This window comes from Galeopterus variegatus, unplaced genomic scaffold (genome assembly GCF_000696425.1).
Source record: "Galeopterus variegatus unplaced genomic scaffold, G_variegatus-3.0.2 Scaffold818, whole genome shotgun sequence".
Lineage (NCBI taxonomy): Eukaryota > Metazoa > Chordata > Mammalia > Dermoptera > Cynocephalidae > Galeopterus > Galeopterus variegatus.
In genome coordinates, this window is record NW_007726929.1 from 436,218 (window position 1) to 449,616 (window position 13,399).

Consider the following 13,399-nt stretch of genomic DNA (forward strand, 5'->3'; position numbering starts at 1 on the left):
ATTTTACAAATGAGGAAAATAAGGGGCAGAGAGGTTCAGTAACATCCCCAAAGTCACACAGCTGGAACGGGGACGATGGGATCAGAATTCAGGCAGATGGGCTCCACGAGGCCAAACCTCTTGATAATGGTTAAACTCTTGCTGGAGCTTAAGATAGAGGAGGAAGCAGGAAAAGAGGCACAGTTTAAGAATAACAGTTGTGCGTGTGTGTGTGTGTGTGTGTGTGTGTGTGTGTGTGTATGAGGAGTCTTCAAAAAGTATGTGGGAATATTCATATTATCTTTTAATTCTATTTTTCCACAAAATTTTTGCAGTACCCTCGTGTATATATGTATGTACACACACACACACACACACACACACACACACACACACACACAAGAATACTTCAAAAAGTTCGTGGAAAAGTAAAATTGAAAAATAATATGAATCTTTCCATGAACTTTTTACCTGCTACGACTGTTCTGAGTGCTTTACATGTATTGTTTCATTTAAATCTCCCAACCACCTTGTGAGGTAGGTTCTACTGCTAACCCCATTACACAGAAAAGGAAACGGAGGCTCTTTAACTAACAGGGTGTCACAGCTAGTAGGTAGTAGAGGTAGGATTTGAGGCTGTCTGGCTCTGTGGCCTGTTGGTCACAAGGAGCCACGGGACAGTTGGGGACAGGGAAGTATGCAGTGGGGGTAGAGGATCAGCTGTCCTGGGGTTGTCCTGAGGGGCCATGCTGCCCTGAGCTTTGGAAAGTGAACTGGACATGAAAGGGGCATTTCACACAGGAACTAAAACCAGATGTGGCTGAGTGACCTGGAGTGCCCACGTGGTGGGCACCTGGGACTCAGCCTGAGCTTGTGGGATGAGGGCTGGTACGAGTGGGTCAGAACCTGGCTGCCCATGGAAGCACGTGCCCAGAAATAGCCTGGGGACCCTTCCTACCTTACCCCCACCCAAGCCAGGCACTGGGAGACTCCCAAACCAGCAAGTGTTGGGGAGGGGACCCAGGTCTGGGCCATCCACCCCATTCTTGGCTGCCCTGGTTGTGGGGAGGGGGTGAGGGTTATCCCAGTCTCCTGTGAACCTCGCTGTGAACTTTGGGCCTCCAGGTGAGAGGAAAGACCCAGGCTGGCTGGGAGGACCCATAAAGGCTGCCCTACCCCCCCATCCCCACCCCAGAGCAGCCCCAAGCCTGCCACACATGCAGGGGTGGGGCCTCTGAAGGAAGAGTCCCAAGAGACTCTAGAAGGGACATAGCTGCTGAAAAGTAGGATGGAAGGAGCCCCAGCCTGGAAGTCTGAGTCCCAGCCTGAGCTCTGCCAGTTCACTAGCCAGACCCCAGGCAAATCAATCACTTTAACCTCTCTGGGCCTCAGTTTCCTCAGCTCTACAATGGGGGTGGAGGGAGCCCTAGCCTGGGATCTGGGAGGCCTGGTTTCAAGCTTGGCTCTGCCTCTGATTGGCTGTGTACAGATCTAGGCAAGTCCTGCCCTTCTCTGGGCCTCAGTTTCCTCACTTGCACAATAGGAATTGGTAATGCTGTGGAAACTGCTCTTCAGCTTTTTGGTTTGACAAGTGTCAGGCCCAGGCCAGTTGAGGCTTTGCCTCTCAGGATGAGATGCACAGGTGGGTGAGCTTCTGGGGGGCAGGTGGGCTTCTGTCTCTGAGGTCTGGGCAGTCATGGGCATGAAGGGGAACCCATGTCACCTTTAGGCAGGACTGGATCTGCAGGCTCCAAGCCCTTCATCAGTCTCAGTTTCCCCATCTATACAGTGGAGGAAAGGAACTGTACTGGTCCCTCATGGCTCTGGAGTCTTAGGACAAAGCCTAGGAGGGAACAGGAAGACTCTCAGGCTGTAGGGCCTGGGGGCTTCTTCTTCCTTGACTGGCAGCCGTAACCCCACACCTGGGTGGCTGGGTGAAGGAGGGGAAGTTCTGAGGAGCCCTGGTCCCTAGACCTGGGCCTAATTGAGGAGTCATGACTTATGGAGGCAGAGATCCCTCAAGGTCATCACAGGGGGGTAGGTGGAAGCCCAGAGAGAGGCTGGACCTGCCCGGGTGGCCTAAAGTCCAGGTTCTGCCCCATATTCCCTGTCATGTGGGCACCAGGATTAGACGTGGCCCAGGAGAGCCCAAAGGGGCACGGGCAGGGGCAGGACAAAGGTCTGGTTCAGGGAAGAGAGTCTCCTTGGACTCCACTGCTATCCCACCCCAGGGTCAGCAGGGTCCACAGAGGCAGAACCACAGGGCTTCCCAAGGTTCTGGGCCCCTAAGCTGGGCCCCCAGCCCTGGCCAGGGTCCTCCTGGAAGTGTAGACCTGTAGGGCAAGATCTACCCCAGCAGCGACTACTGACTTCATGCCATCTTGCTTCCTGGGGGAAAGCGTGGGCTCCAGGCTACATTCTGGGTGGTGCTGCTGGGACCTTCGGAGCCCAGCTCTGCTGAACATTCACCTGGCAATGAATGGGCCGGTGATTCCACACAGCATGGTGAGCAGCCTGACTGCAGAGGGCAGAGAGAGACCCTGGGGCCCAGGCCACTTAGAGGAGGTGAAGCCCGGCCACCAGGTCTTTGGCTTAGAACTCATTGTATGGCCTGATCCCTGAGCCTAGAGGGAGAGGGATGCTGTGAAGGGCAGTCCAGGAAGGAGGCTCTTCTTGGAAGGTGGCCTTACCTGGACAGGTACCCTAAAGGTGCCTGAGGGTAGGGCATCCAGCAACACCAGGAAAACAACTCAGTGATAAAGTGGGGCAGGGAGGGCAGTGAGGGCAGTGAGGATACTGTGTAGTAAGCCAAGCTGGAGATGACATGGCCCTGCCTGCAGGCGAGGGAGGGAGGACCACCCAGGCACAGAGATAGGCTGGCGGAGTGCAAAGGGAGAGGGAGGATTGTGGCTCAGGCGATGGGTAGGAGATAAAGCCATTTGCCAAGCTTGGGGTGCTTGAAAATGTCCTCACTGTTGGAGCCTGCAGTAGTCACAGGAATTGAAGACTATGCGTGGGGAAACTGAGGCCATACAAGGAGCAGGGACTTGCCCAAGGTCACATGGTGGGGGAGCAGCTGAGCCAGAGCTTGAATCTGGGTTTGCCCCAGCCAGTCCCAGGGGAACCCCTGGCTCCTGAGTGTGAGAAGCCCCAAGCCACCCCAGCAGAACCCTTAGCGTAGGCCTTGCCTGTGAACTCCCTGTTCCCTCCTGTCCCCTCCTGTCCTTTCTTCCACCCTCTCCCCCATGTCCCCACCCCCAGATAAACCAAAATGTTTCCAATTAGAGGTCTGGAGTAAGGCAAGCCAGGAGAGATGTCCACAAGGGTAACTCCCCGACCTCCCGCCCTAATCCTTGATTACCTCCCCAAGGGGGACTTAGTTAGAAACGGTCATTACCACTAATTACCAGATGACCGCAGGGCCCTCATCGGGAGTGGAATCTGCTGCCTCCCGCCTGCACGCTCCCGTGGGCAGGCTGCTCAGCGCTCCATAGCTGGCTGCTCCCAAGTCCCAGCCGGCAGCTCCCTGGCCTCCAGGTCAGGTCCCCGGGGCTCGCACTGCCCCGCGCCCACCAGGTGCCTCCAGAACAGCTTCCTATTTTGCTCCCGTGGGCGGGCTGCTCAGCGCTCCATAGCTGGCTGCTCCCAAGTCCCAGCCGGCAGCTCCCTGGCCTCCAGGGCAGGTCCCCGGGGCTCGCACTGCCCCGCGCCCACCAGGTGCCTCCAGAACAGCTTCCTATTTATCCTCTGGCCGCCTGGGGAGTCTGAGCCTCATCTGGGAGGTGCCCTTCTCTCACGGCCAGCGGGGGAGGCTGCTGCCCGATGACTTCAGAGGTGGAGAGACTGAAACCAGAGTGGCTCAGGGCTTCACCCAGGGTGCCCAGCCAATGAGACCCCAAGCCCCCGGAGCACAGAGCTCCCTCCCTGAGAGCTGCAGCGCCCAGCGCTCAGGAACTGCCTGACGGCTTCCAGGAAAAGGCTCAGCCCACTTCAGCCCCCTTCTTGGCTTGAGCAGGAGCCCAGGGAAGGGATCTGGAAGGCAGCCATGCTGCCTGAGTGCCCACTGCATGCTGCTGCCGGGCCGGATGTGTGACTCGCTGTCACTCAGAGGGGAAGGGAAGAAGGTGGTGAGGGTGAAGGGCAAAGCGGGCTCGGGACAGGCTGAGTGTGGGCAGCCCAGTCAGAACAGGGAGGGGACCAGGAGGGAGAGGCCACGCTCACCGGGAGGGACTGTCCGCCTCTGGGGAGGGATGACTTGACTTGCTGGGGGATGCTGGCCCAGCCTCAGTGTCCTCACTGGTACAAAGGAGGCTAACAGCCTGGTCCAGGCCGACCCTGGAGGTGTGAAATGAGAGGCTCTGTAAATGGAGGTGCTGTGCCCATGTGGAGTCTGTTACTCCACAGCAGCCACGTGTGTGGGCAGCGCTTGCTGGGGGGTGGTGGAAGGGCTGTTCACAGCCCAGAAACACGCTGAGGTGATGACATTTGCTTTTGTGTGGTCAAAGTGTACCCGGTAAGGGCTACAGGGATTCCAACAACAGGTTCCCTAGAAGGAAGGCCAAGGAGGATGAGCACAGTTCAGACCAGGTCAAGAAACCATGTCTGCAGTCTGCTCTGCAGCCCGCCTGGGCTGGGTGCTGGCTTCTGGACACCAGCATTTCCCTGCTCACAGTGTGGGGTGGGGAGGACCAGGACACCCACAGTCGACCTCACGCAGGCCAGCCACAGACACTAGGCCATGCCTGCTTGCCCTAGGCCTGCTTCCTGGGTCTCTGGAAAGGCTTATATGTCTGGGAGTTATAGGGTGGTGGGGCATGGCAGAGAGTGAGAGGCAGGAGGATGTCACCTAACCTATTGAGTACTTAATGTAGCACACATTACCTCATTTGGCCTTTGTGAGACCCCTAGGGGTCATGTTTTGTAGATGGTGCTCAGAGAGGGCAGCTATCTGCCCAAGTTTGCACAGCACATAAGGGGCAGAACTTGAGCTAGAGCCCAGGTCTGCTCACTCCTTCTGGTCCAACATTCACCTGGCAACAAGCAGGGGGACCCCATCAATGAATGTTCCAAACACTTTGCATACGTTATTTTACTTAAGCCTTGCCATAGCCTTTTGAAGTAGAAATTATCATTTCCTTATAACAGATGAGGACCATAAGGCCACGAGAGGTTGGGTAAATTACCAAGGTCACACCGGCACGTAGGTTCCCAAAGCCTACGCTCTTCCCTGAGCTAGCCCAGGAGCTGGAACAGCTGGGTCATTGACAGAATTTCATTCTTTTTTATGGCTGAATAGTATTCTATTGTGTATATATACCACATTTTCCTCATCCATTAATGGACACTTAGGTTGGTCCCGTATCTTGGCTATTGTAAATAAAGCTACAGTGAACATGGGAGCGCAGGTGTCCCTTCAACATGATGATTTCTATTCTTTTGGATATATGCCCAGCAGTGGGATTGCTGGATCATATGGTAGTTCTGTCTGTAGTTGTTTGAGAAACCTCCATACTGTTTTCCATAACAGATACACTAATTTGCAGTCCCACCAATTGTTTAGGAGGATTCCCCTTTGCCCACATCCTCACCAGCATTTATTATTCTCAGTCTTTTTATTTTATTTTATTTTAATTTATCAATATACAGTGTAGTTGATTTTCATGTCCCTTTACCAATTCCTCCTTCCCCCCTCCCGCTTCCCCCCGTCAACATCATATCTGTTCACTTGTCTTAACAAGCCCAAGGAATTGTGACTGTCGTGTCTCCTTTCCTCCCCCCGCCTCAACCATTTATTTGTTTGTATATTTATTTATTTATTTATTCTCAGTCTTTTTAACACTGATTAGTCTAACTGGGGTGAGGAAATGGATTCCTTTCTTTAGAGTGTCTACTGGAACCCATTTCAGGAAATACAGTTTACAGGTACAGACAGTGAGGCCCAGAGAAAGGCACAGATTTATCTAAGGTCATACAGCAAATTGATGGCTAAGTCTGGATTAGATACTAAATTTTCTAAGTTCCAGGTCATTACAAAGTTGAGTGGCTCTTTAATCCTTTAATAACAATTCCTTGCTTGGATATCAGAGTTTACAACATAATAAATGGGTTTAGTAATTAAATGAAACATTGATGGAAATCTCCTAACTCATGTGGTACATAGGAAGGGCTCACTTAATTTATGTATAATTATTCTGATTATAATAATTTAGTATTTAGCATGATTTCTGGCTCATTGCTGCTCAGCGTTGAATGGATGTTGCATAAAAAGTAATAATTCACAGCTGTGTGAGCACTACAGGCAGTGGATATGAGTGCCTTGTGAACTGTGAAACTGTTTATTATTAGTGTGATTATCATAAAGCTTAGGTAGGATGGGGGTTGTGATCCACTGTTATGAATAGGGCCTGAGGCCCAGAGAGGGACAGTAATGTGCTCAAGGTCACAGGGGTGAGAGAGGGATCTCTTGCTCTTCCAGGGGGCACTTTGCCTCCTGGTTCCTTCTAAGAAAGGCTCCCAGAGTCCACAAGGGAAGGCTGGGGCCAGCAGGGCAGGTGGAAGTAACGTGGCTTCTCACATCCCTGTGTTTCCTCCCTCTGGCCATTGCCTTTTTGCGGTGTACAGGGCGCTGTCCAAGACACCTGCGGCCCTGGCGCTGAACCAGACGCAACACTGCAAGCAGCTAGAGGGACTGGTGTCCGCGCAGGTGCAGCTGTGCCGCAGCAACCTGGAGCTCATGCATACCGTTGTGCACGCCGCGCGTGAGGTCATGAAGGCCTGCCGCAGGGCCTTCGCCGATATGCGCTGGAACTGCTCCTCCATCGAGCTCGCCCCCAACTACCTGCTTGACCTGGAGAGAGGTAGGGAGCTGGTGGGGGCTGCAGGAGGCTGCTGAGTGCATGTGGGTGGGATGAATGCATTCAGGCATAAATATATGTGTGTTTAGATAGGTGGCTGAATTCATGGATGGATGGCTTTATGGATTCATGGGTAGATGAGTGAATAGATGGATACACAGATGGATACAGGCACAGATGGATGGGCATATGGGTGGATGAGTTAATCATTGATGTGGATACTGAGGCATGAATGAATGAATGAACAAACATATAGATGAGTGAACATCTCCAGTGTGGATTCCAGTGCAAATACTGTGTGCCCTAAGGTGTGAATGAAGGAATGAACGATGCCTGCTTAGTGACCCAAGCTTGTTGCCTGCTGTACTTAGGACCACATGGCAGGGAGGCTCTTGGGAGGGGAGTATATAAAGGAGGACGCTGTAGAGCCCTCCCTGCGGGCAGACAGGTGTGCCACAGGTAGTCCTAGACAGGGCTTACTGAAATTGCTGGGCAGTGTACTAAGTGGTGTAGGGACAGAAGAGCATCCCCTGTGGAGAAAGCTTCCTAGGAGGGGAGGCTTCTCGGGGGAGGCCCCTGCCAAGCAGAAGCACCTGGATGGGTCAGATTTCTCCCTGCACAGTAGTATCTTCTCTCAGGGATCCTAAACAGTAACAGCTAATGTTTGTGCAGCACTTGACAAAGTTTCCTTCCTTCTTGAATTATTTGAAGTCCAGAGCAAGCCTGTGAGGTAGGTATTATCACCTGTATTCTACAGTTAAGGAAGCTGAGGCTTGAGAAGGGCAAGTGACTTGCTAGTTAAGAGATGGAGGCGGGCCTCAGACCCAAGGCCAGGACACCCACAGCCGCTGCACGTGGGCTCTGTGCTAATTTCCTAGGGCCGCTGTCACAGTGTACCACAAACTGGCTGGCTTCAAACAACAAAAACGTAGTCTCACAGTTCCGGAGGCTGGAACCCTGAGATCGAGGACTTCTGCTCCTTCCGAGGGCGCTTGCCTGTGCCTGGCATCTGGGGGTGGCCGGCAGTGCTCAGCCTTCCTTGGCTTGCAGCCATGTCACTCCAGTCTCTGCCTCTATCATCACATGGCGTTCTCCCTCAGTGTGTGTCTGTGAATCCAAAACTCCCTCTTATAAGGACACCAGCCACTAGCTTAGGGCATGCCCTGATCCAGTATGTCCTCTTCTTAACTTGATTACATCTGCAAAGACCCTATTACTAAGTAAGGTCATGCTCCCAGGTACCAGGGGTCAAGACTTGAACATGTATCTTGGGGGACACAGTTCAGCTCACAGCAGGCTCTTTGCACACTTGTCTGACACAGCAGGTCCTGAGTTCTTTGAGGAGCTCAGGGCTTGGGCCATCTTTCTAGAAAGCAGCCGCAGCACTGAGTGCAGGGAGACGGGGCAGAAGCACAGAACTGCGAGTTGTGAGCGAGTGTGTGCCTGTGGGTGCGGGGCTGTGAGTGAGGGTGCCAGTCAGTTAGTGTATTGGAGGAGGACCAGGGAAATGGTGACAAACCAGTGGCCCTAGTGCTGTCCTCCACTGACATGCCCCTGGTCACAGCAGAGTGGGGTGAAGGACTAGGGCCTCAGACCTAGGCAGGTCCTCCTCCAGATGGCCTCACCCTGCTGATCCCACCCTCCCACCCACAGGGACCCGGGAGTCGGCCTTCGTGTATGCGCTGTCGGCGGCCGCTATCAGCCACGCCATCGCCCGGGCCTGCACCTCCGGTGACCTGCCCGGCTGCTCCTGCGGCCCCGTCCCAGGTGAGCCACCCGGGCCCGGGAACCGCTGGGGAGGATGTGCAGACAACCTCAGCTACGGGCTCCTCATGGGGGCCAAGTTTTCCGATGCTCCTATGAAGGTGAAAAAAACAGGATCCCAAGCCAATAAACTGATGCGTCTACACAACAGTGAAGTGGGGAGACAGGTAACCACCCACCCCACCCACCCCAACATGGTTGTGCTTGTGCCATTGCTGGAAAAGGGCCATCCAGTGTGTCCCGATGGAGGGGGGAGGCGGGAGGGCCCTGATCGCCCACACCCAACGCTTCCACCCCCTCGGCTCCTCTCTTTCCAACCGCTTGGGGCTTGCTTGGCCGTCCTCCTCCAGGGGGTCCACCGGGATTTGGGTTGTCTGAGCAGAAGGAGCACTGAGCTAGGAGTCAGGAGTTCTGGCCTTAGCTCTGGCACTAAACTTCATGAGTGGTGTTGGGCAAGTCACCTCCTCTCTGGCCTCAGTTGTCCCGTCTATAAAATGGTGGAAGTGATTCGGCCACAGAGCCTATACCTCGGAGTCATCTCCTTGGGTTTAATGAGGCCTCCCACCCAAACCCACACCAACCTCCAAAACAGTTCCCCCAAAACATCTATTATCATTTTTTCATTAATTCCTCACCTCATTGCACAAAAGGTTGGGTGGATGCATGCATAAGGGAATGGACAGACCTTTTTATCTTTTGAAAATTAAAAAAAAAAATGTTACAGCATCCTGGGTTGCAGACACTGTGCTAGGTCGTTGATTGATTTTCTCTCCTGTGGTCCACAGAACGACTCTGGGGCAGGTACTATTGTCCCTTTCTACAGGTGGAGAAAAGGCCCAGAGGGGCAAGGCTGGTGCCTCAGCCAGAGAGTCGTGTGCAGACGGCATCTCTTGGCTCCTCCCTGCACCCTGGTAGCCCCACTTTACAGGGGCACCAAGTGAGGCAGAAGGAACTTAGGCGGGTTGGCCAAGGACACGAGGCATGGGGGAGCCCAGGTCTATGAGACTCCAAGTCCAGGGGCTTCCATGTCCTCACCTTCTCTCACCGGTCTCCCTTGTGTGAGGATTCTAAGGTGCCCAGGCCAGCCTTAGACATTAGGGAAACTGAGGCCAGATCATACTGTGGGTCTGTAGCAGAGGCTGGCCAGGGACTCAGGACTGCTGCTTCCCTGCCCTGCTGACCTGCCCCCATCCATGGAAGCCCAGCCCCCACTCCCACCCCATGGCCAGCCCTAAGTCTCCTGCCACCAGGGGCACAGCCTTCCTCTCCCCCTGTGCAGTCCAGAGAGGGTCCTCAGCCTCAGGACACATCAGGCCTATCCCTTGAGCTATCTGCAAAAGGGGTTCAATATCCTACCCCAAGCCGCAGGCTGTGTGAGGGTCACATGAGATCATGGTTAGCGCAGGCGCAGGTGGGCCTTGGGAGCTCTAGGCCCTTCCCCCACCTTACACTGAGGAATTGAACCTAGTTGACCTTTCCTTGACAACTCACAAGTGCCTCCATGCCCTGCAGTCCTATTTACTTCATTTCTGTCCCCTCCACAGGCTTTGCTCAGCAAATTCCAAATTTTATTGGACTCTCTCAGTCCCCACCTCCTGGCACTGGTTAGGGGGAAAGAGCCCTGGGACCTTGACCAGCTCCCTTACTAACTTACTAACTGAGGGATTTGGGACAAGTCCCTGTCCACTCTGTGCCTCATCTCTCTAATGCAAGAGTCTCCTCACCTCTCTGATGCCAAGTGTGGGCCCAGAGGACCCATGACCCTCCAGCTCTTTGTACCGGGCAAGCGGGCGGGCAGGCCTGGGCAGAGGGAATCGAGTCCTGTGTGGAAAGAAGAGGGATTTAAAAGATAGAGCTGAAAGGCTCTTGGAAGGCTCCTGCCCTCAGACACAAATGGGGAAACTGAAGCCCACGGAAGATGATGGGAGAGAGTTACTTCCGAAGCCAGGGCTACCACACCCCTGAGCCTCAGCCTCCCCGCTCTTCATCACAGTTATTACTTAAACCGCTTTTTCAGAACCAGCACTGATTCAGCTTCTATAGTTCATAAAACCCTTGCACATGTGTCATCTCATTTAATCCCTACAACACTCTGCAAGGCAGGAGTTATGTGCCCACTTTGCACAAAAGAAGACAGAGGCCTGAGTGGTGAGGCGGCTTGCTGAGGGTCACCTGGCAGTGGAGGGGCAGGGCCAGCTGGGCGGGGGTAGGGGACCGGTGCCCCAAGCACTCACCCCTGCTTCTGCTTCCCTCCCTCCCTTCCTCCTCAACACCCTTCCTTTCTTCTCATCGTTTCTTCCAGCAAGCATTTAGTTAGCCCCAGTTTTGCATGAGAGGAAAAGCATGGGACAAATAAAAGCCATGGCTTTTGGAATCACCCTCAGACATGGGTTCAAATCCCTGCTCTACGATTTTCTAGCTGTGCAACCTTGGGCATGAGACAGCCTCTCCGAGCCTTTGTTTCATCTTTTGAAAATGGAGAGAACAGTGATACCCCTGCTGAAGGACTGTGTGATCATTAACCTAGCTTATGCGTTAGGGCACTGACCATGCAGTAGGTGCTTGATAGATGGCATTTGTTCTCCCTGCCAATGCCACTGTCTTCCTGCCCCTCTCAGCTGCCCCTAGGTTGGAGGAGAACCAACAACAGCTCTAAACTTCAGAGCAGAAAGCTCCAACACTTGAGGCTGGAGCAGGCGATACTCCCTGCCAGTGCGCAGCCCCACAGAGGGTGGGGCCTGGGTCCCGGGGCAGGCCAGGGAGGGGGCTCTGGCTGCCCAGCCCGACGCGCTCCCCTGTCCGCAGGCTCTGCGCGCCTCTCTGGAAATGAAGTGTAAGTGCCATGGGGTGTCTGGCTCCTGCTCCATCCGCACTTGCTGGAAGGGGCTGCAGGAGCTGCGGGACGTGGCCGCTGACCTCAAGACCCGCTACCTGTCAGCCACCAAGGTAGTTCATCGACCCATGGGCACCCGCAAGCACCTGGTGCCCAAAGACCTGGATATCCGGCCTGTGAAGGACTCAGAACTTGTCTATCTGCAGAGCTCGCCTGACTTCTGCATGAAGAACGAGAAGGTGGGCTCCCATGGCACACAGGACAGGTAAGGGCCTGCTGCCTCCCTGGCAGGGAAAGCTCAGTAATGTTGCACACGCTGCACCCCAGCTCAGGCCAGGCATACAGTCAGGACTCAGTTGGCATTTGGGAATAGAGTCCCTGCCCCGTCAAAGGGAGTGGCCCCAGGAATGCTGAGAGAAGATGCCAGGGTCCAGGGGCCCCCCTGCAGAGCTTCTGGGAGTGCCTGTTCTAGCAGGGCCCTGGGAAATGGAGGCCAGGGGGAGGCCTCTGCCCAGCCTTCCCCCTAGTCGGGGAGACAGCTGGGAAGAGACAATGACTATATTACAAGACAGGGGATAAGAAAGAGGCTGCCCGACATAAAATAGGTGCTCAGTAAATGTCAAATGAACAGATGAAGGATAAGCGTCGTTCAGTTGAGAGGCATGAGGGGAGGCGGGGGCAGTGGCCAGCCCGTGGCCACACAGGAAGTCTGCCCAGAGCTGAAGGAGGGAGAGGGCTGCCTGCATTCTGTAGAGAGATGGCGCTCCCATGTAGGGACATGGGAGCCCTTCTTCTGGGCTCCAGCTCCTCTCATCTCCTCCTGGGGACCCCCTAGTCCCCAATTTCAGAGCCAGGGCTGGGGTCCCTACAGCTGGCCTTATCACGGTGGCTGCAGCGAGCTCAGGACAGGAGAGAGGGAGGAAGCCAGGGGTGATTGCAGACCTACTATGTGCCAAGTGGGGATGGCTAGGATGCAGGCGAGCAGCATTTCCCAAAGACAGTTCTGGGGAAAGCTAGTTCTGAGATTCTGCAATAAAAAGAATTCTGCAGTCAGATATATTTGGGAAATTCTCTGGCGATTCACAAGAACATATTAAACACTCTGAGGAATCCCGCAGTAAAGGATCTGTTCAAGCCAGTGTTTCCCAGAGGTGTTTGGCTGTGGAACTCTTTTATTAAGGAGTCCCTAATAGCATTCCACAAAACGAGTGTTCCGCGGGGTTAAAAGAATATTGAACCAGAGAGTGGGTGTCTGGGAACGTGTCTGGCACATAGTTGGTGCCCAGCCAGCTCTCACTTCCTCCACAGCCCACGCTCCTGTCTCCAGGAGGAGGAGGGGTGGCTTGGGGGGCTCCATCCCCACAGGCCAGGGCAGCAGCTCCGTGAGGAGGCCCAGAATCCCATCTGGAGGCCAGATTGAGGGGGTCGGGGTGGAGTGAAGATGGAACCAGGTTCAGCCAGGGAGACAGGAAGGAGCGAGAGTCTGGGCTGAGGCAGAGGGGGTGGGGGAGGGGGAAGAGGATGCTAGAGCACAGAGGAGCTGGGAAGCCCACCAAGGACCCCTGAGTGAAGAGAGAGGCTCCCCGTGTCTGCGCTGCTGTGTGTGTGTGTGTCGGGGAAGGGCACAGCTCCTAACTGGGTGCACTTGCTCAGATTCTTCATGGCTCCACGGCTCAGTGTCATCTTCCGAGCAGTGGGGAAGACAGCACACAGCTCACAGGGCTGGAGAGTGTTCTCCAGTTACCCAGCGTCTCCTCTGCACCAGGCTGCCAGGCCTGTCTCCCCTTCCTCCCTCTTGCCCTGCCTCAGGCTACGAGGTCTTTTCTCTCCCAGCTACCCCCTCTGCCTAGGACTTGCCCCAGCACTGAGGACGAGGTCCCATCCCACAGCACCATCGCCCTCCTTGCTTCCTAGCATGCCCCATTCCCCCCCCCCCCCCCCCCCCCCCCCCCCCCCCCCCCCCCCCCCC

At 54.8% G+C, this 13,399-nt stretch overlaps 1 protein-coding gene across 1 annotated transcript in view; it reads left to right on the top strand.

Moving 5' to 3' along the window:
- The first annotated feature begins 6,606 nt into the window (after positions 1–6,606).
- The window catches only part of WNT11 (wingless-type MMTV integration site family, member 11), an 11,119-nt gene continuing 4,326 nt past the window's right edge, over positions 6,607–13,399 (top strand). Inside the window, exons 1-3 of the mRNA XM_008572681.1 lie at positions 6,607–6,836; positions 8,487–8,764; positions 11,403–11,695. Coding sequence (XP_008570903.1) covers positions 6,713–6,836; positions 8,487–8,764; positions 11,403–11,695 — 695 coding nt within the window. The 5' untranslated portion in view covers positions 6,607–6,712. The remainder of the gene's footprint in view (positions 6,837–8,486; positions 8,765–11,402; positions 11,696–13,399) is intronic.